At 40.6% G+C, this 27,492-nt stretch overlaps 1 protein-coding gene across 1 annotated transcript in view; it reads right to left on the minus strand.

Moving 5' to 3' along the window:
* Positions 1-27,492, minus strand: part of LOC124616289 (neural-cadherin-like) — a 966,400-nt gene that overhangs the window by 131,101 nt on the left and 807,807 nt on the right. Inside the window, exon 14 of the mRNA XM_047144591.1 lies at positions 22,251-22,433. Within this exon, the coding sequence (XP_047000547.1) occupies positions 22,251-22,433 (183 nt within the window). The remainder of the gene's footprint in view (positions 1-22,250; positions 22,434-27,492) is intronic.

Here is a 27,492-nt window from a genome sequence, read left to right on the forward strand (position 1 = left end):
ATGTGCATCATAGTCGATTTACGGACATTAAGAATGCTACCAGAAAGACGTTCATACTGCTGGATCGCCATCTGAGCTACCCAAGCACAGCTCACGCCCCGTCGTCACAGCTTTACTTCTGCCAGTAGCTCGTCTCCGACCTTCAAAACTTTACAGAAGCTCTCCTGCGAACCTTGCAGAACTAGCACTCCTAAGAGAAAGGATATTGCGGAGACATGGCTTGGCCATGGTACTGGCAGAAGTAAAGCTGTGAGGACGGGGCGTGAATCGTGCTTGGGTAGCTCAGATGGTAGAGCACTTGCCCGTGAAAGGCAAAGGTCCCGAGTTCGAGTCTCGGTCCGGTATACAGTTTTAGTCGGCCAGGAAGTTTCATATCAGCGCACACTCCGCTGCAGAGTGAAAATCCCATTCTGGAAACAAGAAAATTATCCTCAGCCTAATAGTCCAGTCAACGAAGTCCAAAAAAGGCCGAATAGGTGAAAAATTCGTGTATTCACAAATTTTTGCGCAATCGTAGTAGTAGTGCCATTAACAATATACTAAAATACTGACCGAATACATTTGTAGTCGTGTACTACATCGACAAAACAGAGTTTTATCGTTTGTTTTCATTGTTATTTTCTGTTGTTCGATTGAACAAATGAAGATCGCGACATATATAGCGCAAATTCAGTAAAGGCGGCCACACACGTACCTGCATGCTTGAAAAGCACGCTTGCGTAAGCATGACCGATTCCTTGCTCCTACAGACGGTTCAAACAAGCTTGCACAAGCATTAGTTTGTTTATCAGAAAATGTCGAGTTCAGACAACAATGTGCTGGCTTTGGCAACCTTTTTGCCTGTTACGAAAAAAACAAAAAGATAAAGCGCGATACATGGAGTAAAGGGTAGTTAAAGAAACGAGAACATTATTCCTATATTAACCAATCTTGGTAGATCCGCAATGGAAACTATCTCACAATAATGTTGATTTTCTTCTCTCTTTCTCCATGTACTACTGTGTTCTTTGACTTTCCCTACAGTACGGTACAATCTTTGTACAGAATTTAATTTATCAAAACCAAATAAAAATTAAATCAAGTCAGATCACTGACAAATGCTTGCACAAACCTCCCTATTCCTAGTACACACGCTCAAGTATACACTCGCTTGAATGCTTGCACAAGCATGCATAATCGAAATTCGATCAAGCATCGAGCTGCTTGTACAGTCTTAATGCTTGCGCAAATTTATCCTACACACTCTCATACAAACTTGGGCAAGCACACTTGCGCAAGCGTGCAGTTACGTGTGGGGCCGCCGTAAGCTATCCGATCTCTTCTAGTTGCAATTTATGTTTACTCTTACAGGAACTTCATAGAGACGCAAAGGGAATGGAAAATGCTATTAAAACAAAGAAGATAGGACTTATTTTCTGATAATGAAAAGAGTTTGGTTGTGGGTCTCATTTCCTAAATGAAAGAAATAGCTGAAAACAAGAAAACGGACGATGCAACATTGCGAGAAAAGGACAAAGCATGGCAAGAGCTTGCAAACTGTTTCAGTTCTTATGTATTTGGAAAGAAAAGAACGGTGTAGCAACTGGAAATGTTTAATGACAGTGTCACACGAAGGAAAAAAACAAAAAAGAAGCCAAGGCTAGGTAAACATGTTTCAGACAGGAATTAGCGTCGCTACAACCCCATCATTGGACGAAACGTCTTCGCAATTTACTGCAGATAATCAGTGCTCAGGTAGATCACTTTTTAACAGCGTTGCATGTGATGCTGTCTGTGCAACGCTTTCATTGCATGATTTCATAAGTAGTAAACTCCAGGATCCAAACAATTTTAAGACCAATATACTTCTATCGGATTAATGCGGAGGGCAAAATACAAACATGAACACCGTAAGAGAGGGAAATATCGCACACAGGGAAAAATTCAGACAGGAACAGTATATTTCTCTTTTTGCGTTGGTATCACTGAATGCAAACCTTTATTTCGCTCGCACGTTTTCCTGTTTACATCTTACGTGCTGTCAAGCAGATGTGAACTTACATTGTTACATTTGGAAGTCAAGAATATGGCGTGTAGCAATTTTCACTGCAGTGTAAAATTATTGTTAGTTGTCTTTACGCGTGTACTTTCGTCTTGTACTAGAAGAGAAAAAGTGGTAAGCCTAATTTCTTATAACTTACTCATTTAGATGTTGAGAAGGAAATGTGACTGTAGTTTGTCTGCATATCTCACATGCACTAATGTCTAGTAAACTATTAACAATTACTACATACGTTGGGAGGAATATCGGACAATGCCGAGGACTTACAAAAGGAGGCTTCCGAGGTGCAATTGCAGCCCTCAAAATCTTGAAAAAGTTGTTTTTTCTATAAGATGAGGAAAACTTCACTGCAGAAAGGCATCAAGCGAATTTGGCATACCACATTGAAGAGAGAGAGAGAGAGAGAGAGAGAAAGAGAGAAGTAGCTAAATAGACAGTTTGTCGGAAGGGTAACAGAAGTAGACGCAAAAGCAATAGATTTCTGTGTCTATTGCAAGGCAGCAAATTAGTGTTTATTTTTCCTTAGATTTCACATAGTCATACTATAGGCAAACACCAAATTGTCAGAATGTCACCGACTCCTAGAGAAGAAAAGTGGAAGTCTTTGTTCATTGAGAACATACTATAGGTTTATGATTTATGCTATGAGTAGATTGTCATTATTAATCAAATACATCAGGCAGTTTTATTTCTTAGGGTCTGGTTATTTAAATAACATTTTCGGTTCGCGTTCAGTCCTTTGATCATATTATTCTTCTATGTCATCCAAAATATCCTGCGCTTTTGGTGCATGAATTTAATATTCTTTGTGAAGCTACCTTAAAGAATATTGAAATTCCATCCGATATTACCCCATCTTACGGTATGTTAAGACTTTGTACTTAGCTTGGCAATCACACAACATGTGTTTCAGTTACAGGGTACTTCTACAGTCTATGAGACTTAGGCTTACGCGAAAAATTCCACAAGACACTGAAAGCATTGAGAACGTGTGCGAGTACATTACAGTGCTTCCGAGCTATAGAAAGACTCCAGCACCCTTTGAAGTAATAGAAGGCGTGGACATTATTGAGGACTGGGCATCAGCTGTATCACCATACTACGACAAGAAATCCATAGGAAAGACACAATTTGGAAATCAAAAATATTTTTTTTGTATTAAAACACACTCATTTTAGTCTCGTTTTCTTATGCAGGAATATTCATTCCCTATCAAATAAAAAAGAGTATGTATATTGTCAGTGGTGAAGACTGAAATGGTGATGTCGGAACCGTCACGCCCTGGCATTACAGATGCTAATAAGAAGGATATTTTTACATTACTCAAGTTCCTATCAGAAGAAAATGCAGAAATACTAAACACGACTGTAGAAGGCATCTGCGAAAAAAATGAATACTCAGAATGACTGAAATTCTGAAAAATGATCTTTAGTAATTATACAAAACTTCTGAAGATCATTTTAGAGGTAGTCATTTTGTGCTATTTATTTTCTTATTTAATTAAAAATTCGTTTGTTTCACACCGTGAATGATATTTTTACTAATAGGTTTTTAAAAAGAAATATTTTGTGTTTTGTTCGGTATTATAAAACGACGTAAGTAACAACTTTAAAATATTCCATTCCTTCGCAAAGGAAATGAATTTGATTAGTAAAAATCCAGTTGTTGATAAAGTCTGAGAACACTATTTCCAGTTTTGGCTTCTGTTTATAGTAAAACATGGAAAATTTCGTTTCATTTCATGTTATACAGTGATCTACAGTAAAACAAGTTTGATACTATATTAGCACTTCAGATCAGTCTCTAAGTCTTAAATTTTACACTATCACGTCATAATTTGTGAAACGGTGTGATGCGCAACACCTGAAGTGAAACAGAGAAAGAAAAGCATGCTACACAGACAGGCCCTTGAGGAAGAGGAGGCTAAGTGTGAGCCCGTATTTTCTACTGCTCACTTGCTCATGAATACAGCAACAGCTTAAAAGTAAGTAAAAAAATTGTTACAGTAATAAAGAAATAGAAGTCCGATAACTTGTTTATTTGCAAATCCGACATTTGTAAGATTTTTATATTAGAAAAAGAAGCAAATATGACAGGTGATTTAATTCGCGCATAACAGGAAATTGATTATTTATGTTGAACACAAGCTAAACAACCAAATACGCCTTTACTTTTTGAACGAAGAAGTAAAACATAGCATAATCTCGCTCTGTTCTCCATCAGTGCCTCAAAGCTAAGCTCATTTGCCCCAACCTGATAACCAGCTCGGAATATATGTTACATTGTATTTAAAAGAGACAAACAATAAGCGGTGACTTTTTCATGCTAATTATCATTGCTACACAATTCACCCGCAGGAATTTATGCTAGTTACCACCTCGGGAAACGCGATAATCAAAGGATAATACAGTATTTTAAACGCTGTCAGAACAGTCTCGCCAATTATCATTGCTGCTAGCTACAGACGTCAAACATACTTTTTGTAACAGCATTAACATTTAATTTACAGGGTGTTTCAAAAAGAATTATTCGACATTCTTTCGCACGAATGAAGTTAGAAATTTGGGCTGAGTTTTAAGTTACTCCTCAGACTACAAAGCTTTATTTTCATGATTTTTTCCGATTTTACAAGGGTATATCTTTTACATACGTGCACATACAACCTTGGGGTATGTTGCGAACCGAAACCTTTATTCACCTCTCAACGGACGCACCACACTCCTCACTTAATTTTTCGAGCATGTACGGAGTTTTACTGCGTTTACTGATGTTGCTATTTAGCATTGCAGTTGACTCAAAGTTGTTGGAAAGGATGGAGCCAAAAACTTTAAATTTCGACATGTAAGTTAAAGCTTACCCGAAGTCTGTAGCTTTATCTATGTACAAGATATAGTCTTGTGATATTGGATTAATCTCATCAACATCCTGTGTGTTAAAAACCCATAGGGAACTTTATGGCGCGACTAATAAAACAAAAATTATGAAAAATGCTGTGAAGAACAGGTGCAGCAAACAAAGTTTTACATTTACATACATATTCTGAAAACCACCGTGAAGTGCGTGGCGGGGGATACTAAGTATGGTACGACCCATGAAGGGGCCCAGACAAGAGCGACGGATCGCAGCGATCAGTCATGTGCGATGCCGCTGCAATTCGTTGCTCGCCTCGACCTCGACACACACGAACGACTTGCCTTGCAATTTCAGCCAGTATTACAAATGCCGCTGTGTCTGGAAGCTTTACTACGGAAAATGAACTGCCACAGTTGATCTCCGTATCCCCATGAGTAATTGCAAGAAATAAATTTTAAAAAATGGGAATTGTAATTTATTAAAACTCGTTTTCAAACGCTTTTCTTGGGAACTGTAGGCTACTCTACAGAATAATTACATTTTTCAGTGGCGCCAAGAGGGTTGCGTACATCTTTCCATTGTGTTAACAGAATTCGTTTTTCGTTTAGTAGTTCAAATGGCTCTGTGCACTATGGTACTTAACTTCTGAGGTCATCAGTCTCCTAGAACTTAGAACCACTTAAACCTAACTAACCCAAGGACATCACACACATCCATGCTCGAGGCAGGAATCGAACCTGCGACCGTAGCGGTCGCGCGGTTCCAGACTGTAGCGCCTAGAACCGCTCGGCCGCCCCGGCCGGCTTGTTTAGTAGTCCTCAATTCCTTTTCCATTAGTCTTGTAGCTTAACTTCAAGTATTTACACATTTTGTTTTGGGCAGTTGATTTTGACACTCCAGTGGCAACAGCGTCATACGGTTATTTCCACTAAGTGCCACGGATCAGGCTTCGTTATACTTCCTAATTAAGAAATACATATGGAGAAATTGAACTGGTTTGTGTAGTTAAAAACTCTCGGTATTAGATCGGCTATATGTGATGTGGTGATTTCAAAAACAAAAACGCGTTTAGAAAAAAATTATCAAAGGGTGGTGTTTTGCTTTGTTTCTCGTAGTCAGTTTTAACAGAAAACCTGCAACCAGGACCGGCACGAATTTAGAGTCTTTTTCCGACATCTGTCGATCAGAAGGAGAATGAAGGGGCATTTAAAAGATTTTACAGATTATTAGGCTAAGGGTGGGCCAACAGCATACTGAATTCCAGCATTGAAAGTCATTTTCATCCAGGTGCCCGAATACTTTTGATCACATAGTGCGTATCTTAGTCAACAAAATTACATTTAACTATAAAGTTATGTGTTAATGATCATGATGTTTGGTTGGTGAGGCGCTCAACTGCGCGGTTATCAGCGCCCGTACAAATTCCCAACCTTTGCTCAGTCCAATCTCGCCACTTTCATGAATGATGATGAAATGATCGGGGCCAACACAAACACCCAGTCATCTCGAGCCAGGGGAAAATCCCTAACCCCGCCGGGAATCGAACCTGGGACCCCGTGCTCGGGAAGCGAGAACGCGATCGTGAGACCACGAGCTGCGGACGTGATGTATTAAGTAGTCAACCAAATTCACATTAGCACCGTGTAGATACAGATGAATACAACCAGTGATGATAAAATACAAATGGTACTGCAGAAGCGTATAATGTAAAATTAAGTTAATGGCGAAAGTGAACAAAAACTTTATTTAGGCCTAATGTTTGTAGACTAAGTGTCACACAAAATGTGTTCACATTTCACAGATTTTAATAAGGAAATCCCACTGGTGATGGGACAGAAGCACTGAAACGTGTGTGGGTCAAAATGGGTTCAAATGTCTCTGAGCTCTATGGAACTTAACATCTGAGGTCATCAGTTCCCTAGAACTTAGAACTACTTAAACCTAACTAACCTAAGGACATCACATACCTCCATACCCGAGGTAGGATTCGAACCTGCGACCGTAGCGGTCGCGCGATTCCAGACTGAAGCGCCTAGAACTGCTCGGCCACACCGGCCGGCTGTGTGGGTCACATAAAAAAAAAGTTTTGCATAACAGGTGAACCTTACATCCAATAATTTTCACTTGAAACACGAGAAATAAAAGAGCAGCAAGTTCACTTAAATTATACAGATTGTTTCTTTATACTGATTACAGATTTCATGAACTGAGGTACACTGATGGCTGGTTCAAATGGCTCTGAGCACTATGGGACTTAACATATTGGTCATCAGTCCCCTAGAACTTAGAACTACTTAAACCTAACTAACCTAAGGACATCACATACATCCATGCCCGAGGCAGGATTCGAACCTGCGACCGTAGCAGTCCTGCGGTTCCGGACTGCAGCGCCTAGAACCGCACGGCCACCGCGGCCGGCAGGTACACTGAAGCGGCAGAGAAACCAGTATAGGCATACGTATTCAAATACAGAGATATGTATGTAAAAAAGCAGAGTACTGCGCTGCGGTCGTCAGTGCCTATGCAGGGTGTTACAAAAAGGTACGGCCAAACTTTCAGGAAACATTCCTCACACACAAAGAAAGAAAAGATGTTATGTGGACATGTGTCCGGAAAAACTTACTTTCCATGTTAGAGCTCATATTATTACTTCTCTTCAAATCACATTAATCATGGAATGAAAACACACAGCAACAGAACGTACCAGCGTGACTTCAAACACTTTGTTATAGGAAATGTTCAAAATGTTCTCCGTTAGCGAGGATACATGCATCCACCCTCCGTCGCATGGAATCTCTGATGCGCTGATGCAGCCCCGGAGAATTGCGTATTGTATCACAGCCGTCTCTACATTTGGTACCGGGGTTGCGTAGACAAGAGCTTTCGAATGCCCCCATAAATGAAATTCAAGAGGGTTGAGGTCAGGAGAGCGTGGAGGCCATGGAATTGGTCCGCCTCTACCAATCCATCGGTCACCGAATCTGTTGTTGAGAAGCGTACGAACACTTCGACTGAAATGAGCAAGAACTCCATCGTGCATGAACCACATGTTGTGTCGTACTTGTAAAGGCACATGTTCTAGCAGCACAGGTAGAGTATCCCGTATGAAATCATGATAACGTGCTCCATTGAGCGTAGGTGGAGGAACATGGGGCCCAATCAAGACATCACCAACAATGCCTGCCCAAACATTCACAGAAAATCTGTGTTGATGACGTGATTGCACAATTGCGTGCGGATTCTCGACAGCCCACACATGTTGACCGTGAAAATTTACAATTTGATCACGTTGGAATGAAGCCTCATCCGTAAAGAGAACATTTGCACTGAAATAAGGATTGACACATTGTCGGATGAACCATTCGCAGAAGTATACCCGTGGAGGCCAATCAGCTGCTGATAGTGCTTGCACACGCTGTACATGGTACGTAAATAACTGGTTCTCCCGTAGCACTCTCCATACAGTGACGTGGTCAACGTTACCTTGTACAGCAGCAACTTCTCTGATGCTGACATTAGGGTTATCGTCAACTGCACGAAGAATTGCCTCGTCCATTGTAGGTGTCCTCGTCGTTCTAGGTCTTCCCCAGTCGCGAGTCATAGGCTGGAATGTTCCGTGCTCCCTAAGACGCCGATCAATTGCTTCGAATGTCTTCCTGTTGGGACACCTTCATTCTGGAAATCTGTCTCGATACAAACGTACCGCGCCACGGCTATTGCCACGTGCTAATCCATACATCAAATGGGCATCTGCCAACTCCGCATTTGTAAACATTGCACTGACTGCAAAACCACGTTCGTGATGAACACTAACCTGTTGACGCTACGTACTGATGTGCTTGATGCTAGTACTGTAGAGCAATGAGTCGCATGTCAGCACAAGCACCGAAGTCAACATTACCTTCCTTCAATTGGGCCAACTGGCGGTGAATCGAGGAAGTACAGTACATACTGACGAAACTAAAATGAGCTCTAACATGGAAATTAAGCGTTTCCGGACACATGTCCACATGACATCTTTTCTTTATTTGTGTGTGAGGAATGTTTCCTGAAAGTTTGGCCGTACCTTTTTGTAACAGCCTGTATAAGACAATTGTCTGACGCAGTTGTTAGATCAGTTACCGCTGCTATATTGGCACGTTATTAAGATTTAAGCGAGCTTGAAAGTGGTCTTATAGTTGGCGCACGAGCGTTGGGACACAGAATCTCCGAGGTAGCGATGAAGTGTGGATTTTCCCGTGCGGCCATTTCACCAGTGCACCGTGAATATAAGGAAATCGGCAGAACATCAGATCTCCACATCGCTGCGGCCGGAAAATGTTTCTGCAAGAACGGGGCCAACGACGACTGAAGAGAATCGTTCAACGTGACGGAAGTGCAACACTCCCGCAAATTGCTGCAGATTTCTATGCTGGACCATCAGCGAGAGTCAGCGTGTGAACCGTTCAATGAAGCATCCCCGATACAGGCTTTCGGAGCCGAAGGCCCACTCGTGCACCCTTGATGACTGCATAACACAAAGCTTTACTCCTCGCCTGGGCCCTTCATCACCGACATTGGACTGTTGATAGCTGGAACCATGTTGACTGGTCGGACGAGTCTCGTTTCAAATTGTATCGAGCGGACGGACGTGTACGGGTATGGAGACGACCTTACGGATCCATGGATGCTGCATGTCAGCAGGGGACTGTTCAAGCTGGTGGAGGCTCTGTAATGGTGTTGGGTGTGTGCAGCTGGAGTGATGTGGGATCCCTGATACGTCTAGATACGACTCTGACAGGTGACACGTACGTAAGCATGCTGTCTGATCACCTGCGTCCTTTCATGTCCATTGTGCATTCCAACGGACTTGGGCAATTCCAGTAGGAGAATGCGACACCCCACACGTCCAGAATTGCTCCAGGAACAGTTTTCTGAGTTTAAATACTGCCGCTGGCCACCAAACGCCCCAGACATGAACATTATTCTTGTGGCTAGCGTTGCTGCCTCTGGATCACGGGGTTCCAGGTTCGATTCCCAGCCAGGTTGAGTATTTTCTCTGTCCGGGTACTGGGTGTTTGTGTTGTCCTCATCATTTCGTCATCATCATTCGTGACAGTAGCTCGACTGAACTGTGAAAAACTTGAACTGTGTAAAAATTGGGACTTTCTACGGGCACTGATGACCGCACAGCTGAACGCCTCACAAATCAATCATCATCATCATCATCATCATCATCATGAACATTACTGAGCATATCTGGTTGCCTTGCAACCTGCTGTGCAGAAGACATCTTCACTCCCTCACACCCTTACGGATTTATGGACATCCTTGCAGGATTCATGATACCAGTTCCCTCCTTCCGTCCTTCAGACCTTAGTCGAGTCTATGCCACGTCGTGTTCCGGCACTTCTGCGTGGTCGCGGGGGCCCTACGCGATATCAGGCAGGTGTACAAGTTTCTTTGGCTCTTCAGCGTATAATCAGCGCTTTTTAGCGTTACTCGACGTATCTTTATCGTTTTTTTTTATCCCAAAAAGTCCGGAGAGTTTCCACATGTGTTACGAAAGGATGTGAGAACAGAGGCAAGGCCGAAATGCCCTATTAGACGATTGTATGCGTGACCTGGTTCATTTCTGCATATTATACGTGTTGTTAAGTGTTTGAACTTTCGCTCATTCCGTTAATAAAATCGCTGGATGTGCTTTACGTATCTGCTGTGATCGTTGCGTCTGTGTATATTGGCCTTATGTTTGTAATTCACAGCTGACTTCAGATTTTAAAATAGGATCAAAGCGTATCTTAGGTTTTTCTCCTTTTGAATACGGTGTAAAAATCAGTACCGTAAAATGGATTTACATGAAACAGTGGACTAACTTAAAACGATCTGCATTTATCTTGTTTTTACTGTTGGCACCATGGCTTGCGTAATACAAGTGTTTCTTCTGCAACTGACGAGCAGTAGTTTTAGCGCTGGCCGTGTGGCCGAGCGGTTCTAGACGCTTCAGTCTGAAACCGCGCGACCGCTACGGTCGCAGGTTCGAGTCCTGCCTCGGGCGAGGATGTGTGTGATGTCCTTAGGTTAGTTAGGTTTAGGTAGTTCTAAATTCTAGGGGACTGATGACCTCAGATGTTAAGTCCCATAGTGCTCAGAGCCATTTGAACCATTTGAAGTAGTTTTAGCAAGAAATTGAAGTAAATGAAGTTACTGGCCTCTAGATATCGTTTATGTTGTTGACGATTTTGGATCCGAAAATTTACCTTTGGAAACTTCTTTTCTGAATGCCAAGATATGAAATCCCTAATAATTTCATGAAAACATAAGCATAGCTTGTCTTGTTGCTGATGATTAATAATTCTTTTATGTCTTTTTTAAACTTTTTTTAATAATTCCATCTCCAAAGAGGGGTTATTTGGAACAACTGTAAATACCTATTTTATATTCACTGAAAAACAGTTGAGGCCAGCAGTGATGAAGATTTTCACAGTTGCGCTGATGACCACGGTACAGTAACAATCCAAAATTGAACTTAAAGATCACCAAGGAGAACATGTCAGAAAATACGAATTTTCAGAATTTCACAATATAAACGTGAATTACTTTCTTGCAGTGTCCCTAACGTGCGATGATGGTTCAACGAAGGACACTGCAAAGAGGAAAAAAATCCTTTGACCGCAGGTGGCTTTATATAGTTCGTAACGGTATGAAGCAGTTTAAAGAGATGCTCTCACAGCATCTGATAGAACTACTAGTGCCCATTCGCTACATTTTTAAATTCCTCGAACTTTCTAGTAGAGCAGTTAACAATTTTAAGACAAAATTATTTTTGTAGGTTTTTAACATTTCTAGAGTTTCACTACTTACACCTGATGTTTTTGGCATGTGAGCTAACGTCAGAAACGGAAGTGACTCAGGAAACCCCTTAGTGTACATTGAAGCACTCATATTTTCCTATTTTTGCAATAGTAAATATAGACCTATAATTTTACTACGAGCTGGAAAACTCAACTGAGAGCATGCCTCAAAGTTTCGTTGTGTTTCTATCGACTGTTGTGATGCACGACGGCTTCAAAGTTCGAACGTATTTCAAGTAATCGTAAAAGACGATAGCTTTTCTCAAGTCTATGATATGTATGCACTACCATATATGCTCACTTTTGAAATAACGGAGCCCAAGACAATTTTGGTCGCACAGCTTGAACTTTCAGCAATTCACATATTCATAATTTTTAGCACTGTGGTGCTTTCTATAGCCCCACATCATGCTAGTGATCCTACGTTACAGCCCATGAATTCCATTTTTATAATACAAGAGGACAGTGTCCATATTCTTGTCTGAGGAATGCCTGATCCACATAATGCTCTGGTTCTGTGACCAGAAGTGTGTCTCATTTCCCTTATGCTTACCAAGCCCAAATAATGATTGAAAAGACTTCAATCGAATATCACTATAATCGTTCCATTAATAGTAAATCTGTTGACTCAGGCCATTATCAGCGGGCAGAGCGTCATCAGAATAAGAAAACAAACTGTATATGTTTTAAATGCACTGCCATCCTGGTTCTAATCTGTAGATGGAAAAGTCTTTAAATTCGCGCCGTTTACCGTTTACAGGTTTCCTGTTAAAACCGACTGCAAGTAACAAAGCAAAACATCACATTTTCACAATTTATAACTATCGTTTATTAAACAGTTTTTCCATCATATATAGCCTATGTAATGCCGAGTGTTTCTGAATGTACAAAACAGTTCAATTTCTTCATGTTTAGTTCTGAATTATTAAGTGTAATGAACCCGCCTCTGTGGCCGAGAATGCGCACATAGTGGATGTAACCATATGACGCTATTGACACTCGAGTGGCGATATCTACTGCCATTGTTTTGCTACAGGAGTAATACTGGTTACCGTAACTCTTGTTATAAACTGTTTAAGGGGAGTTTTTTTTCTTGTAGTATATTAACTGACCAGGGACTTTAGTATAGGTGCGTAAAAGATTTGCCCTGAACATTTAAATTAAAATGTCCACTTAACATTACGGGACATCATTCTGTTTCGAAGTTTAAAGCTTTAATAATGAATTTGATTGTTTGATAAATAACTGAAAATCACCAGATGGAATAACTCACTAATCTTAAATGGAATACCGCAGTGGAACAACTGTATGCGCCCTGTATACCCATTGTTGCACGCGGCTGATTGATGTAGTGAAGTATTTTGTATTGGCTGTACTAGGTGAACCGCACACGGCATGCGTTTACTTTGAAACTGAAGTGTTTAAGAATGGCGTTGTAGTGACTGAGTGTTACGTGTACGTACATAACATCGTATTATAGTGAGCTTCTCAAATACAGCAGGCTCGAAAACAGCGCCCGTGAGTGTCATTTCAGTGACAAACGGCTACAAGAAACTGGCTATTCGGGCTGGCATTCGAAAGAAGCTGACTATCCCGAATATTGTAAAACATGCCGTGTAAGTTTTACAGCGCATTACAACTCGTGAAATCTGTAAGCCATCATGCCAGTACCAAGACTCATACTGTTCGAAGGTAATTCGTGCCAGCGGGAACTGGTGAGGAAGTATCAGCTACGGAATTAATATTAACATATAATGGAGTGACAATGACATCACAGCTGCCGTTCACAAGACTGTGGAAGTGCTCTCCTATCTCACATTTTGTCTCAAGATTTGAAACTATCATCCAAAATTCACTGTGACAGGACTAAAACTGAAGCTGTAGTAGAGAACATATTGGCTCCACATTCTCTGCAACAAATTCTGAAAAAATATGGTACAACTCCATTCTCGATCGCATGTTATGCTTCAAATAAAGGAAATATGAAATTATTTCCAGTTGCTATCCGATACTTCGACCAAGAAATGGGAACGACTCCAGCTGTTATGGATTGTTTACGAAGATGCAGACGAAATATCAATTTCTATAGCCAAGAAGCTTAAAGAGAGCATCATTAACAGCATCTTTCAGGATCGCAACTGATTTTTTATGGTGCGGACAACTGTTGGTCAATTACGGAGAAACTAATCTGTTTTCATGGATTTGAAAAAAAATGTTTGAAACACCACATATTATTGTAGGACATTGCGACATACATATGCTGCATAATACTGAGAAATATGGACTAAAACTACTGTCACACTATGTTGAATCGTTAGCGGTTAAGGTATTTAATGAGTTTTCTTTAAGCGCTAAGAAGGTGAGTGAGCTGAAGAACTTTTTGGAGTTCCTGCAGTCAGAGTACTCCACACTATTCAAGCACGCTCGTACACGCTTTTTCAGTTTTTTTCTGCTGTAGACAGATTGCTCCAGAACTGGCCGTTGTTAAAGCCCTGTTTTCTGATCCAGGGTGAAGACAATATTGCCAAACTTATCTGAACATTCGTAGCCCATGAAAACGACAGTGAAGTGGACGATGAAGTAACACTCCCAGAGATTTACATTTATTTTGCTCACAATGTTATGCCTTTATTTAATACAACCATAAAACATGTTGAAAGTGATTATATACAGATAACTGAAATATATTCTGTATTCCTGAAATTGCATACATAAACTATTTATAGACAAAGAAATCATTTCTTCGGATTCGAGGTATTACAAAAGCTGAAAAAAAGTCTGCAATATGAAGAGCAAAATTTATCAGAGAAGCTCAGCAAGTCTATACTAGGACTATGCAATATATGGAAACATGGTTTGACTTCAGTGAAGATTCGCATTCAAGCTTATCTCTCAGTTAAATCTTGAAGGGCCCTTAAAATGGAGAACGTAATGAAACTTATAGATTATTTCAACATAATTATAAACGGTGACGAACTATTTTATGAAATATGTGCACTGAATGAGGTCTTGCCATTCATTAAAGACTTGCCTCACGCTAACATTTCAAACAAATGGGTGATATTTTTTAAGAGATTCAAAGCACATAATTTGTTGAAAGTTGCTCAACTTGTGGTAAAAGTATCTTCGTCCAATGCGTTTGTAGAGGGGATTTTCAGTGTGATGCTATGTATCTGGAGCAATGAAAGAAGCAGGCTGCAAGTGGAAATGGTGAAACCTGAACTATTTGTGAATTTTAACTACCATATGCTATGTGCAGAAATTGCTAAATTTGTCAAAAACAACAACGGGAAAGAACTTGTTAAAATGGTGAAGTCGAAAAAAAGTAAAACTTAAAAGATAAAACTAGAGAAGAAACTAGAGCCTCACAGAAATGGCTGGTTTCGCAGTATTAACAATGAGTAGGGAGTCTATCGTGTTAAATAAATGCATGCTTCCTGTTGTAGCAGCTATAATGTATCTATTGTTTAATTTGTTGTGAATAGTAATAATAATAATAATAGCAATAACAGTAATACAATAATAATACATTTTTGAATTGTCCAGTTGTGGCTCCTGTTAAGGTTGGCAACCCTAAGCCCAGTCTATCATTACTATTACTTTGAACTTCCCATCAGTTCTATGGCACAAGCGCCGGCCGCTATGACCGAACGGATCTAGGCGCTTCAGTGCGGAACAGCGCTGCTGCTATGCTCGCAGTTTGGAATCCTGCCTCGGGCATGGATGTGTGTGATGTCCTTAGGTTAGTTAGGTTCAAGTAATTCTAAGTCTAGGGGACAGATGACCTCAGAAGTTAAGTCCCATAGTGATTAGAGCCATTTGAACCACTTCTACGGGACAAGCTTCAAAAATGCTAATCATTGCGAAATCGGTGGATTTATTTTGTATTACTTTCAACAGAAATGACAACTCCGATCTCCACTTCACTTCTCAGCGTAATTCGTGGTCCCTGAATAACTATAAATAATTACAATTATTGTAAAGTATGAAATTCTTACCACACGTGGGAAAGCAAAACGAAACAAAACTGCACAAACACACCTAATAACTAGAGAAACGAATAGCCACATTGTCACATATCGTTAAGTGCTAAAAAGCCAGGCAATCCAAGACCACCTACAATATATTTATTATAGGTGGTCTTGTCGTACTGCAAGCACGAATCGCATGCTATACATCATACTGCCTGGGATTTCCATGCGATCCGCGACCGACTGACTACAGCGATTTGCCCAAATATGGCGATCTACGAAGCGATCGATCGCACAAACGACGTATCGCTGCGATGGTAGCGAGGCCATTTTCGTTGAAATTGTGTATGGAGCGCGGGAAGAAGGATTGCTTAAATGCCTCTGTGCTTGCTATATTTAATCTAATTTTCTCTCCACGCAATGCACAGGACCTGAAGAATGTCTCTAGAACGATACCTCACCTAATACTGATTGCTGAAATTTTGTAAGTAGGCTGTCACTGAATAATTTGCGTCTTTTTTTTTCCGGACGCGATGGACTCGCTCACGCAGCACGCAGCACGCAGCTGCTCGTGCTCCCTTTGTATAACGATGATATCTTCCCTTGCCAATGAGCCCAAGTCTGCCACCTGCTTTATCTATGACTGAGCCTACCGGTATATTAGCATTCCATTTCATATAGCTGCAGATCATTACAACCAGGTTTTTGTATGAATTGACCAGTTAACAATCGTGTAACTCACTGATATTGATGTCATTGGATACGAAGCATTATTATTATTATTATTATTACTTTTTTAAAAGCTCAAAAATTTAGATTTCTGAACATATGAAGCAAGTTGTCAGTCTTTGCACCACTTTTAAATCTTATCGAAACGTGACTGATATTTGTGTAGTTTTTTCAGGCAGTACTTCATTATTGATAACAGCATCATCTGCAAAAAGTTTGAGGTCACTATCAATATTGTCTGAAAGATCGTTAATAAACAACGCAAACAGCTAGGGTCCTAACACGCTTCCCTGGGCACACCTGATGCTACTTTTACTTCTCCTGATGACGCTCTATCCAATATAACATGCTGTGCCCTCCTTCCTGTCTGCTTTCATTTACAAACCTTGTTTGATGCCTAATCTAGGTCTGATGGCAATCAAGAGCTGAATGCTGCTTTTCAGTGGAGATGATTGAAGAGAAATTCTCTTCTATTGTTTGAACAACCAATCAGTAAATTCAGGAACATGCACTATGTTGTTTTTTGCGTTCTAGATTGTTTGTCATATATTAGTGCTTTTGACGAGATAGGTTGTGATTTATTTGCAGGCGATCGATACTTGAACCATTACAGTGCCTCAAGCTTGACCATAACTGTTAATCCTCACTTGTGCGATTCACTGCCCCTGAAACTTAATGAGAACTTCATGAAGTAGCCACATGGTGTGCCATGCTGGTAGTGTAATCTGTGTAATCAGGAATGTTGTCTTTGATGTCAAAAGGACTCAGCGGAGTGTATCACATCCAATTTGCCTTGCTAAATGTGTGTCTCTGTGGCTTCCTTCCTAAAATATTCAACCAGTTACATTCTGAGGTAATTTTTGTTTCTGCTAAGGTGGCACCTAACATGGCCCCTAGTGTCTTTCATGGAGGTAATGCTCCATTTCATGTAAACAGAATATCAGTATTATATACTTACACTGTGGTTTCTTTAATTAAAGCTATCACCCTTTCTACATCAAACACTATCTTCATACAGTCTATGCATCCACAGTTAATATATTTGCCCAAAAAATAATCAAACAATGGAAAATCCAGGATGCAATGTAATAGTATTATGAAAAGAAAAGTTGCTACTTACCATTTAGTTGAGATGCTGAGTCAAAGATAGGCACAATGAAAAGACTGTTCCAAATAAAGCTTTCAGCCCATAAGGCTTTAGGCAGAAATAGACAATAAAAACACACACACACACACACACACACACACACACACACACACACACACAATTGATGCTCACCAGGCTGCAGTCTAAGGCAACTGTAGGCACACTGCAACCAGCAGCACCAGTGCATGATGGTAGTGGCAGCTGGATGGAGGCTGGGACAGGCAGGGTGAGGGATAGTAGGGTAGGGGTGGTGGAAAGTGCAGTGCTGCTAGGGAGCACACAGGGGCGAGGTGGAGAGGGTAGTGCAGCTACGCACAGGCAGGAGCTTGGACGGAGGGCAGGGGAGAGGTAGGGAGAGTGGGTAGTGGAAAAGGAGAGAAGTAAAAGGACTAGGTGCAATGGTGGAATGAGGGCTCTATAGTGCTGGAATGGGAACAGGGAGGCTGGATGGTTGAGGACAATGACTAACAAAGGTTGAGGCCAAGAGGGTTATGGGAACATAGAATATATTGCAGGGAAAGTTCCTACCGGCACAATTCTGGAAAGCTGGTGCTGGTGGGAAGGATCTACATGGTACAGGCTGTGCAGCAGTCACATTTCTGCCACTATCCTTCCCACCCGTCCACAGTGGTATTCCACCATCCACCGAACTTACACAATATACTTGTGCATCCCTACACAACCCCTGCTCCCAGTCCCTTACCTCAAGGCTCATTCCTCTGCAATAGACCTAGACGCAAGACCTGTCCCGTACATCCTCCCACCACCACCTACTCCAGTCTGATCCTAAACATCACGTATCCCATCAAAGGCAGGGGTACCTGTGTAATCAGTCATGTGATCTACAAGCTAAGCTGCAACCACTGTGCTGCATTCTGTGTGGGCATAACAACCAACAAGCTGCCTGTTGCACGAATGACCACCGACAAACTGTTGCCAAGAAACAAGGGGTCAACACAGTTGCTGAGCACGCTGCCAAACGTGACATCCTGCTTCACAGCCTGTGCCATATAGATCCTTCCCAACAAGACCAGCTTTTCTGAATTGCGCAGGCGGGAACTTTCCCTGTAATATAACCTATGTTCCCGCAACCCTCTTGGCCTCAACGTTTGTTAGACATTCCCCTCAGCCATCCAGCCTCCCTGTTCCCATTCCAGCATTTTCAGTCCTCATTCCACCACCGCATCCAATCTTTTTTACCTCTCTCCTTTTGTGCTACCTCCTCTTCCCACCTCTCCCATGCCCTCCGTCTAACCTTCTGACCACACATAGCTGCCCTACCCTCTCCACTCGTCCCTGCGTGCTCCTTTGCAGGACTGCACTGTCCGCCACCCTTTCCCTAGTATCCCTCCCCGCCCCAGCCTCCTCCTTACCCCCACCCAGTCGCCACTCCCATCATGCATTGGTACTGCTGGGTGGGTACAGTTGACTTAGACTGCAGTCAGGTGTGTGTGAGTTGCGTTTGTGTGTGTGTGTGTGTGTGTGTGTGTGTGTGTGTGTGTCTATCACCTATTTTTGACAAAGGCCTTACAGGCTGAAAGCTTTATTTGGAACTATCTTTTTGTTGAGCCTATCTGCGACTCAACAGCTCCACTGTATGGTGAGTGGTAACTTTCCTTTTCATAACATTGCCCAAAAATAATCTGTTAAAAGACTTTAAACAATTTTTCAAAAACTAATTAGTTAGCTGTAATTATAAATATAATACAGTAACATAAACCCTGTAAACATCCACAATGGAGTCAAATTCAGTAAGAACATAAAATAAAACAATCGTTTGTGTAGGGAAAATTATTATTATTAGTCAATATTTGTCATTTGCAGCAGGCCTGCTGCAAATCTGCCCTTAACTCACATGTATCCATGTCGATCAAAACTAGTTTACACAACAAATATGAAATAAAGACTTTGTGTAATGCACTTCATACAAAACCACATGTGTCAAAAATTGTGGATAAAATTTTGTTACATTAGCTGTTTAAGGGTATTGTAACAGAAATTGTTGTAAATTCATATCCAGAAGTTTATGGACATTTGAGATCCATGGAACAATGTGATGCACAGTGATGGAAGAGTGCACCAAAACATAACCACACGTTACAGCATACGATACAAATTGGAGGTAAACCTACCATCTGTGATTTTCCTTTGATGATAATACACAGAACTTCTGCACAGTATGTGATGCCCATGCATTGCAATTAGGAATGCAGAGTAGCTACCCATACTATCAATCAAGTCGCCAGCATTAAGTAAAACAATGCAGCCCACTGCTGAAAAGGCAAGCTCTTGAATGTCTCATCCATGTTCCTTAAGACCAGAGACAAGCTGCTGTTAACCATAGATAAGTGATGTTCTCATGTTATAAGTACCATTTAGCAGATTGACAATGTATAACCAGGCATTATAAACCACTGAATGGAATACTTATGCATGTATGTGCTCTTGATGTTTTGTCATTTTGTACGTGATCTCATATGTTGGCATATTGGTATCTTTTCACAGTACTGACAAGAGTTAAACCAGTACTGCATCATATGATCAAATGACAATTACATTCCAGGCTACAGCTTGACTTGTTTGTAAACAGTACACCTCGCCAGTCTTCTTGGGTCCACACTCAGGGGGCAAAGCACTGCATCTGCTGTGTCTTTGTGTAAATGGAACAGATATGATGATGAGTTGCCAAGCATACTGAACCAGCTGTCAAAACTGATAATGCATTATTTTGTGGGAAGTATGTTTCCCTAGCTGGGGAAAGTGCTGTTTTGGTTACTTATCTTTGGTCACTTCATGAAAAGTCCACCCCCGGTAGCTGAGTGACCAGCGCGACAGACTGTCAATCATAAGGGCTCGGCTTTGATTCCTGGCTGGGTCAGAGATTTTCTCAACTCAGGGACTAGGTGTTGTGTTGTCCTAATCATCATCATTTCATTCCCATCGACGTGCAAGTCACCGAAGTGGCATCAAATCGAAAGACTTGCACCTGGCAAACGGTCTACCCGACGGGAGGCCCTAGTCACACGACATTTACATTTATTTACTTAATGAAAAACAGTAATCTTAAGACTGGATTACAGCATTTGGCTGATCTTGTTGATGTTGTTATTTAATGTTTCCACCCTCCTAAATGCTGCTCATGAAATGATAATAAGTTCAGCATTCAACTACCAGTCCATCTTGTGCTGATTGTGTGCAACTTTCTACCAGCAAATTATACTGTCACATGTAATGTCACCCAAATGTGTTCACTTGTCATCCTGATTCCATACGAATACACACAGTACACAGCCAGAATCATTATGGCCGTACTCATACCCATGATATCTGTTATAGGAACATTAATTGCTCTCCTACTGGCAAGGTATATATGTCCCATGTTTCTGTGTTGTGCTGCCACAGTTTAGTTTACTCTTTGCAATTATGATACAATGGTTGCTTGCGTATTAAAACGATTCCTTATGCATATGGGTCTATAGCATGCTGCACAACTGCTACATACAAGCTTATGAGAGAGATTGGTGACAATCTTGTACGTAAAGATGTTAAATAGTTCATTGTGTGTATATTTTTAATCTTTGAGCTCTTGTCTTTTTCTATTTCTCAATATGCATATATGTACCTTGGAACTTCTGAGTCTATACAACTTCTCCTTGAATAGTAGAAGCAATGCACCTACACACACACACACACACACACACACACACACACACAAGCTAGATTCAGCTAGCACAATGTAGCTGTGTGTGTTTGTGTGGGGGGAGGGGGATCACGTGCACGCATGTGGGCACGCACACGTGTGCATGTGCTTCTAGCTCAAAAATTGGATTATTCCATGAGTTGTTATCTTTACTTTTAAATTATTTATGTCCTGCCAGAACTTTCCATACTAAACTTCTGTTTGATAATTGTTCAGGGAAGGAGGATGGAAGAAAGAATGTAACGAAGTCTTTCATGACATGTTCTTTATTCTGAGATGCAACAGCATCTGAATCCCATATTGGATGTGCTACACATTATTTGTGACTATAATTATAATAAATATCTTAATTTTTATAATACTGACAAGCCAAAAGCTGTACAGCTTATTTTGCCAAACTGCTGAGGGTCAGGACCCCTCATTTTGTAGTAAAATTTTTCAAATATCTGTATATTATTTTCAGTTCTTCTCTTCAGAAATAATAATCAAAAAAACTTGGGCAGATATTGATAAAAACTGCTGTTTCTAATAAGAAAAACAGTAGCAGCCCCACATTTGATGATAAAAACAAGACTAAATCTAAAATCTTAAGACACCAGTGTCAGCAGTGGAGTAGGAAGGAATGTAGAAGGAAAAGAAATAATTAATTTTCATTTGGGCTCTAATATCAATGGTTTCATTTTCCAAGGTTTTGTATGAATTTCTTTAAAAATTTTCTACGATATAAGGAACAAGATAGATTGTACTCACCATACAGATGCCATATTGAGTTGCAGACAGGCACAATGAAAAGACTGTTACACATTTATCTTTTGGTCAAAGTCTTCTTCAGAAAAGGAAACACACACACACACACACACACACACACAAACACACACACATTCACTCACAAAAGCATGCACACCTCCCATGCACATATGATGATCATCTCCATGGTAACATAGTTAAATTGTTTCAATTTGCAAATATTTCTTACCTGATTATTCGGGAAAGTCCCATCTTTGTCGATTGCATTGACCTGTGTTACTTTTGTTCCAATAGGTTCACCTTCAAGAACAGTCTCTTGCTCTCTCTCAGTGAACAGTGGTATCTCATCATTTACATCTTCCAGCAGAATATATACTGTTGCTTCTGAAGCCAGCTGTTGTGCTCCGTTATTCTGTCGAAAAATACAAAAATTGAAATGCTTTACTTTAGTACTAATTCACAATACCAACTGTGTAATTCTAACACTGTGTAATTTTCCGCCATTTCAGTATATTTTGTGTATTTCATATTTTATGACTTAGTGGCTTAATTATTTGTGATCACATTTCAAGATAAGTATATAAGACAAACATTTAGTCACCTTCAGGGGATCTCATGTTAACACTACATGTAACATCACCTGTAGCCTTTATAATGACCTCCTTTTGGCTGGAAAGAGATACCATAAATTTCTATATGTGTGCTATATTCAGCTGAAGTCACTCATTGATGATTAGATCCCACAGAGCTAAAAAATTGTGAGGGTGTCAACTGCAGTGTTTCATCTGCTGCTCCAAATAGCAACACACATTTTAAGTGACATCAAGACTAGGTCATTTAGCAGTTAAGTCAGGCTGCGATAGGGTGTCAGAGTGTTCAAACAACTAGGAATGTATGCATGCATCCCTGCAGAAGATAGGAGTGTCCACAGCCCATTCATATGAAGATGTAGATGAAAGGGTAGTGATTGATCACCGCTAAGGTTGAAATAAACATAATGGGTAATGCTAATGGTAACCTGAATGAATGATTGATTACTAGACTTCTGCAAGTAAACAGTCCTTTTTCTTATTTTTGGTCCTAATTTGCCTTGATGTTCGTGAAGATAAAGTTGGTGAAACTGTTTAACTATGACAAAGCAGCATGGAAATCAGTAATGTTCATCTCACTTGCAATTCAGAGCACCCAGTCTCATAGTTCTCCCTCAGTAACAGTCCACTGGCTCTCATAAGCAACTCTAAATCTTTTGAGCAGTTTTTCTTTCACATTTTTATGAAATTCATTTTGGCACATATTTTGTACTTTGTGTAAATCTTTCTTCCATTTATAAGATTGTGTTCAGATTTTACATAATGAAACTAGCTTTGCACACCACTTAAGGTGAGGTGTTTTCTCCCTCCTTCCTTTTATTAATTTTGTTTTAACAGCCTTTTCTTTGTCAAAGCTTATTACTGTGCATATTTTCTTTTGACTTGGAAGTACTTTGTTTTTGTTCTGGACTTTAGTTAGCACATCAGTCATCATTTGAACTACAGTTCACAGAATTATCCAAGTTACTTCCTGTTTCTTTAATGTTGCCACAATTTATAACAAAAGATGACATCATTGGAATGAAACTCTAAGAAATTGTCCGCTCTGATAGCTGAATGGTCAGTGTGACGGACTGCTGTCCTAAGGGGCCTGGGTTCGATTCCTGGCTGGGTTGGGGATTTTCTCTGCTGAGGGACTGGGTGTTGTGTTCATCATTATTTCATCCCCATCCAGTGCGCAGGTCACCCAGTGTAGTGTCGAATGTAATAAGACCTGCACCAAGGCAGTCGGACCTGCCCCGTAAGGGGCCTCCTGGCCAATGACGCCAAACGCTCATTTTCAAGAAATTAGCTAACAAAAAAAATTTTTTTAGGTCGTCAGGAGAAGTAGGTGATTCCAACTGCATACCTCATTCTTTATATTTTGTCTTCGTGAGGTTGAAAACATTAATAAGAATCCATATTACTGTGAAACTCTGGTACCTGCACAAAGACAGATACAGGGTTATTACAAATGATTGAAGCGATTTCACAGCTCTACAATAACTTTATTATTTGAGATATTTTCACAATGCTTTGCACACACATACGAAAACTCAAAAAGTTTTTTTAGGCATTCACAAATGTTCGATATGTGCCCCTTTAGTGATTCGGCAGACATCAAGCCGATAATCAAGTTCCTCCCACACTCGGCGCAGCATGTCACCACCAATGAGTTCGAAAGTATCGTTGATGCGAGCTCGCAGTTCTGGCACGTTTCTTGGTAGAGGAGATTTAAACACTGAATCTTTCACATAACCCCACAGAAAGAAATCACATGGGGTTAAGTCGGGAGAGTGTGGAGGCCATGACATGAATTGCTGATCATGATCTCCACCACGACCGATCCATCTCCTGTTTAAGAAATGCCAAACATCATGATGGAATTGCGGTGGAGCACCATCCTGTTGAAAGATGAAGTCGGCGCTGTCGGTCTCCAGTTGTGGCATGAGCCAATTTTCCAGCATGTCCAGATACACGTGTCCTGTAACGTTTTTTTCGCAGAAGAAAAAGGGGCCGTAAACTTTAAACCGTGAGATTGCACAAAACACGTTAACTTTTGGTGAATTGTGAATTTGCTGCACGAATGCGTGAGGATTCTCTACCACCCAGATTCGCACATTATGTCTGTTCACTTCACCATTAAGAAAAAATGTTGCTTCATCACTGGAAACAAGTTTCGCACTGAACGCATCCTCTTCCATGAGATGTTGCAACCGCGCTGAAAATTCAAAGCATTTGACTTGGTCATCAGGTGTCAGCGCTTGTAACATTGTAAATGGTAAGGATTCTGCTTTAGCCTTTTCCATAAGATTTTCCAAACCGTCGGCTGTGGTACGTTTAGCTCCCTGCTTGCTTTATTCGTCAACTTCCGCGGTCTACGCGTGAAACTTGCCCGCACGCGTTCAACCGTTTCTTCGCTCACTGCAGGCCGACCCGTTGATTTCCCCTTACAGAGGCATCCAGAAGCTTTAAACTGCGCATACCATCGCCTAATGGAGTTAGCAGTTGGTGGATCTTTGTTGAACTTCGTCCTGAAGTGTCGTTGCACTGTTATGACTGACTGATGTGAGTGCATTTCAAGCACGACATACGCTTTCTCGGCTCCTGTCGCCATTTTGTCTCACTGTGCTCTCGAGCACTCTGGCGGCAGAAACCTGAAGTGCGGCTTCAGACGAACAAAACTTTATGAGTTTTTCTACGTATCTGTAGTGTGTCGTGACCATATGTCAATGAATGGAGCTACAGTGAATTTATGAAATCGCTTCAACCATTTGTAATAGTTCTGTATTATTAGCAAGCATTTGCCAAGAGATCACAAAGAAAATTAATTCAGTTTTATCTCCATTGTTAACAATTAGTGATACCACAAAGACAGCCACTAATTACCATGGATGTTATATGAGCAGCAAATTCAAATGAACAGTAACTTTGTACAGTTGTTTCAGAGAAACTATCAATGTAAACTGTAATTTGCTTTATAAGTTAAATTGCATTTTGCCATGTTATCTGTTTACCGATGTGCTATCTATCAGGGATATGTGTCTGCTGTGTTGCACAAGTGCTGTCTGCTACAGCTACAGCAGTGGTGACCATTTCTGCAGCTGTCTGATGAACTAGGAATTTGGCAAATTTCAACATTTTTTAGAAATACTTGCAGCATGCCCTAGCAGCTAAAATTCTGACATTGTGTTTCTTTTGGTGTATTCTTCTTTTGTAATAAAATTCAGAGCAGGTTTCGACATGTCAGATTGGACAGCTCTCTTGCCAGAGCCTTTAACTCTGAGCTGCACCTACTCACTACCAAATCCCATAGAACATGCTGTGACACCCACAACCTAAATCAAAGGATGTATTCTTTGAATTTTTAATGTAATACAACAGACAGGATAATTTCCCGACTCATTGAGTAAAACAATTTTGGTCATGTCCCTCAAATCAAGGAATCACCATATGAGCTTCAGTAATAACCAAAGTATCACTTTAATGAGATTTATAGAGAATATTTTGGCATGAATGGTCAAATCCATCATTTGGACTGGATGCTAGAGACTGGGAAGCAAAAACGTGTATTATGCTACTTGCAGGCACAGTATTCTAGAAGAACTCCATCAATTGAGTTTCCATAAATGCCTGCCTGTATGATTTACTCCTTTCTATCACAATGACTTTTTAGATACTTGGTAGAGTTCCATCTGATTGTTTTAGGCCAGACAAAGGTGTTCCTCAAGAATATATTTTAAGTGTACCTACATCATAAAGTACAATGCACTGGGGTCCAGTGCGGTGCTCTTTATTTGTGAGTAAGTTTACAAGGTTTTTTTTCCCTCTTCTCTTTTCTTATCCTGCCACAGCAACTCAATAATTACAACTCAAATTAATAGGTTTGGGCAGTTGGCTAGAAAGATTTTGTATGTACTGTAGATAGAGGTGAGTGTGGGAGTGGAGGGGGGAGGGGAGGGGGTTGTGTGCATTGTTTTTTATAGTTCGTAGTGAATTAATTTACCTGACTTGCAAATGAGCCTGTGAGCTCTATGAGCCACATATTTGATACAAAACTGCCATGGGTACCGCACCTAAATGACCTGATTCAAATTCGCTGAAGGAACTAAACACCAGAAATTTTTTCCATCACTGTCTCGGTAAGTAGATAGAGCTCATCTCCTTTAGTATTATAAAACTTCTGTATGTAATTCTAGCTAGACTATGGATGTACAGTATATGCATCACTGAGACCACGACCACCAATCCTATCAACTATGTGGGGATCAGGTTAGCCACAGGTGCTTGCAGGACAAACCTCTTAGCCAGTCTGTGAGCTGAAACTGGGGAGCTTTCATTTGTCATCTCCCAGCATCTTCCTAAAGTGCATCAGGTGTACATGTTCTTCCTCTCCCATAATTGTTAGCAGTGCAAACTGTTTCCTGCCCTACCATGATATCAGTTTTCATAAATCACCTGCAAGTAATGATCCCAAACAATGGTTTCTAAAACTATTTAATAACTGCTGTTTTTCCACAGTCACATCATAGTTATCTAAGGAGAAACATTTGAGGATGCAGAAAGAAAATTACCAGAAGCATGAGATGGAACACAGTCCGTATTAGGAAACAAACTAGCTGAGTCCTGACCCATAACACTTTGACTGCCAATCCCATCATTTGATGCAGTACACTTACTCCTATTTCTAAATATTAAATCATTTATATTGATGGGCTCAGTTGGTCTCATCGTGTTCCGAAGGACATATAATTTCTAAAACCACTGTAAAAATGGCCGGCATTCTAAGAAACAGCAAGGTATATGTGGTTGTTAGTCAAAGTGTTAAACTTGGTCACCTGGACTGTATTCTTGAATCACTGTATAAAAACAAAATATTTAATTGTATTCTTTACAAGCCAG

The sequence above is a fragment of the Schistocerca americana genome, chromosome 5, assembly GCF_021461395.2.
Source record: "Schistocerca americana isolate TAMUIC-IGC-003095 chromosome 5, iqSchAmer2.1, whole genome shotgun sequence".
NCBI lineage: Eukaryota > Metazoa > Arthropoda > Insecta > Orthoptera > Acrididae > Schistocerca > Schistocerca americana.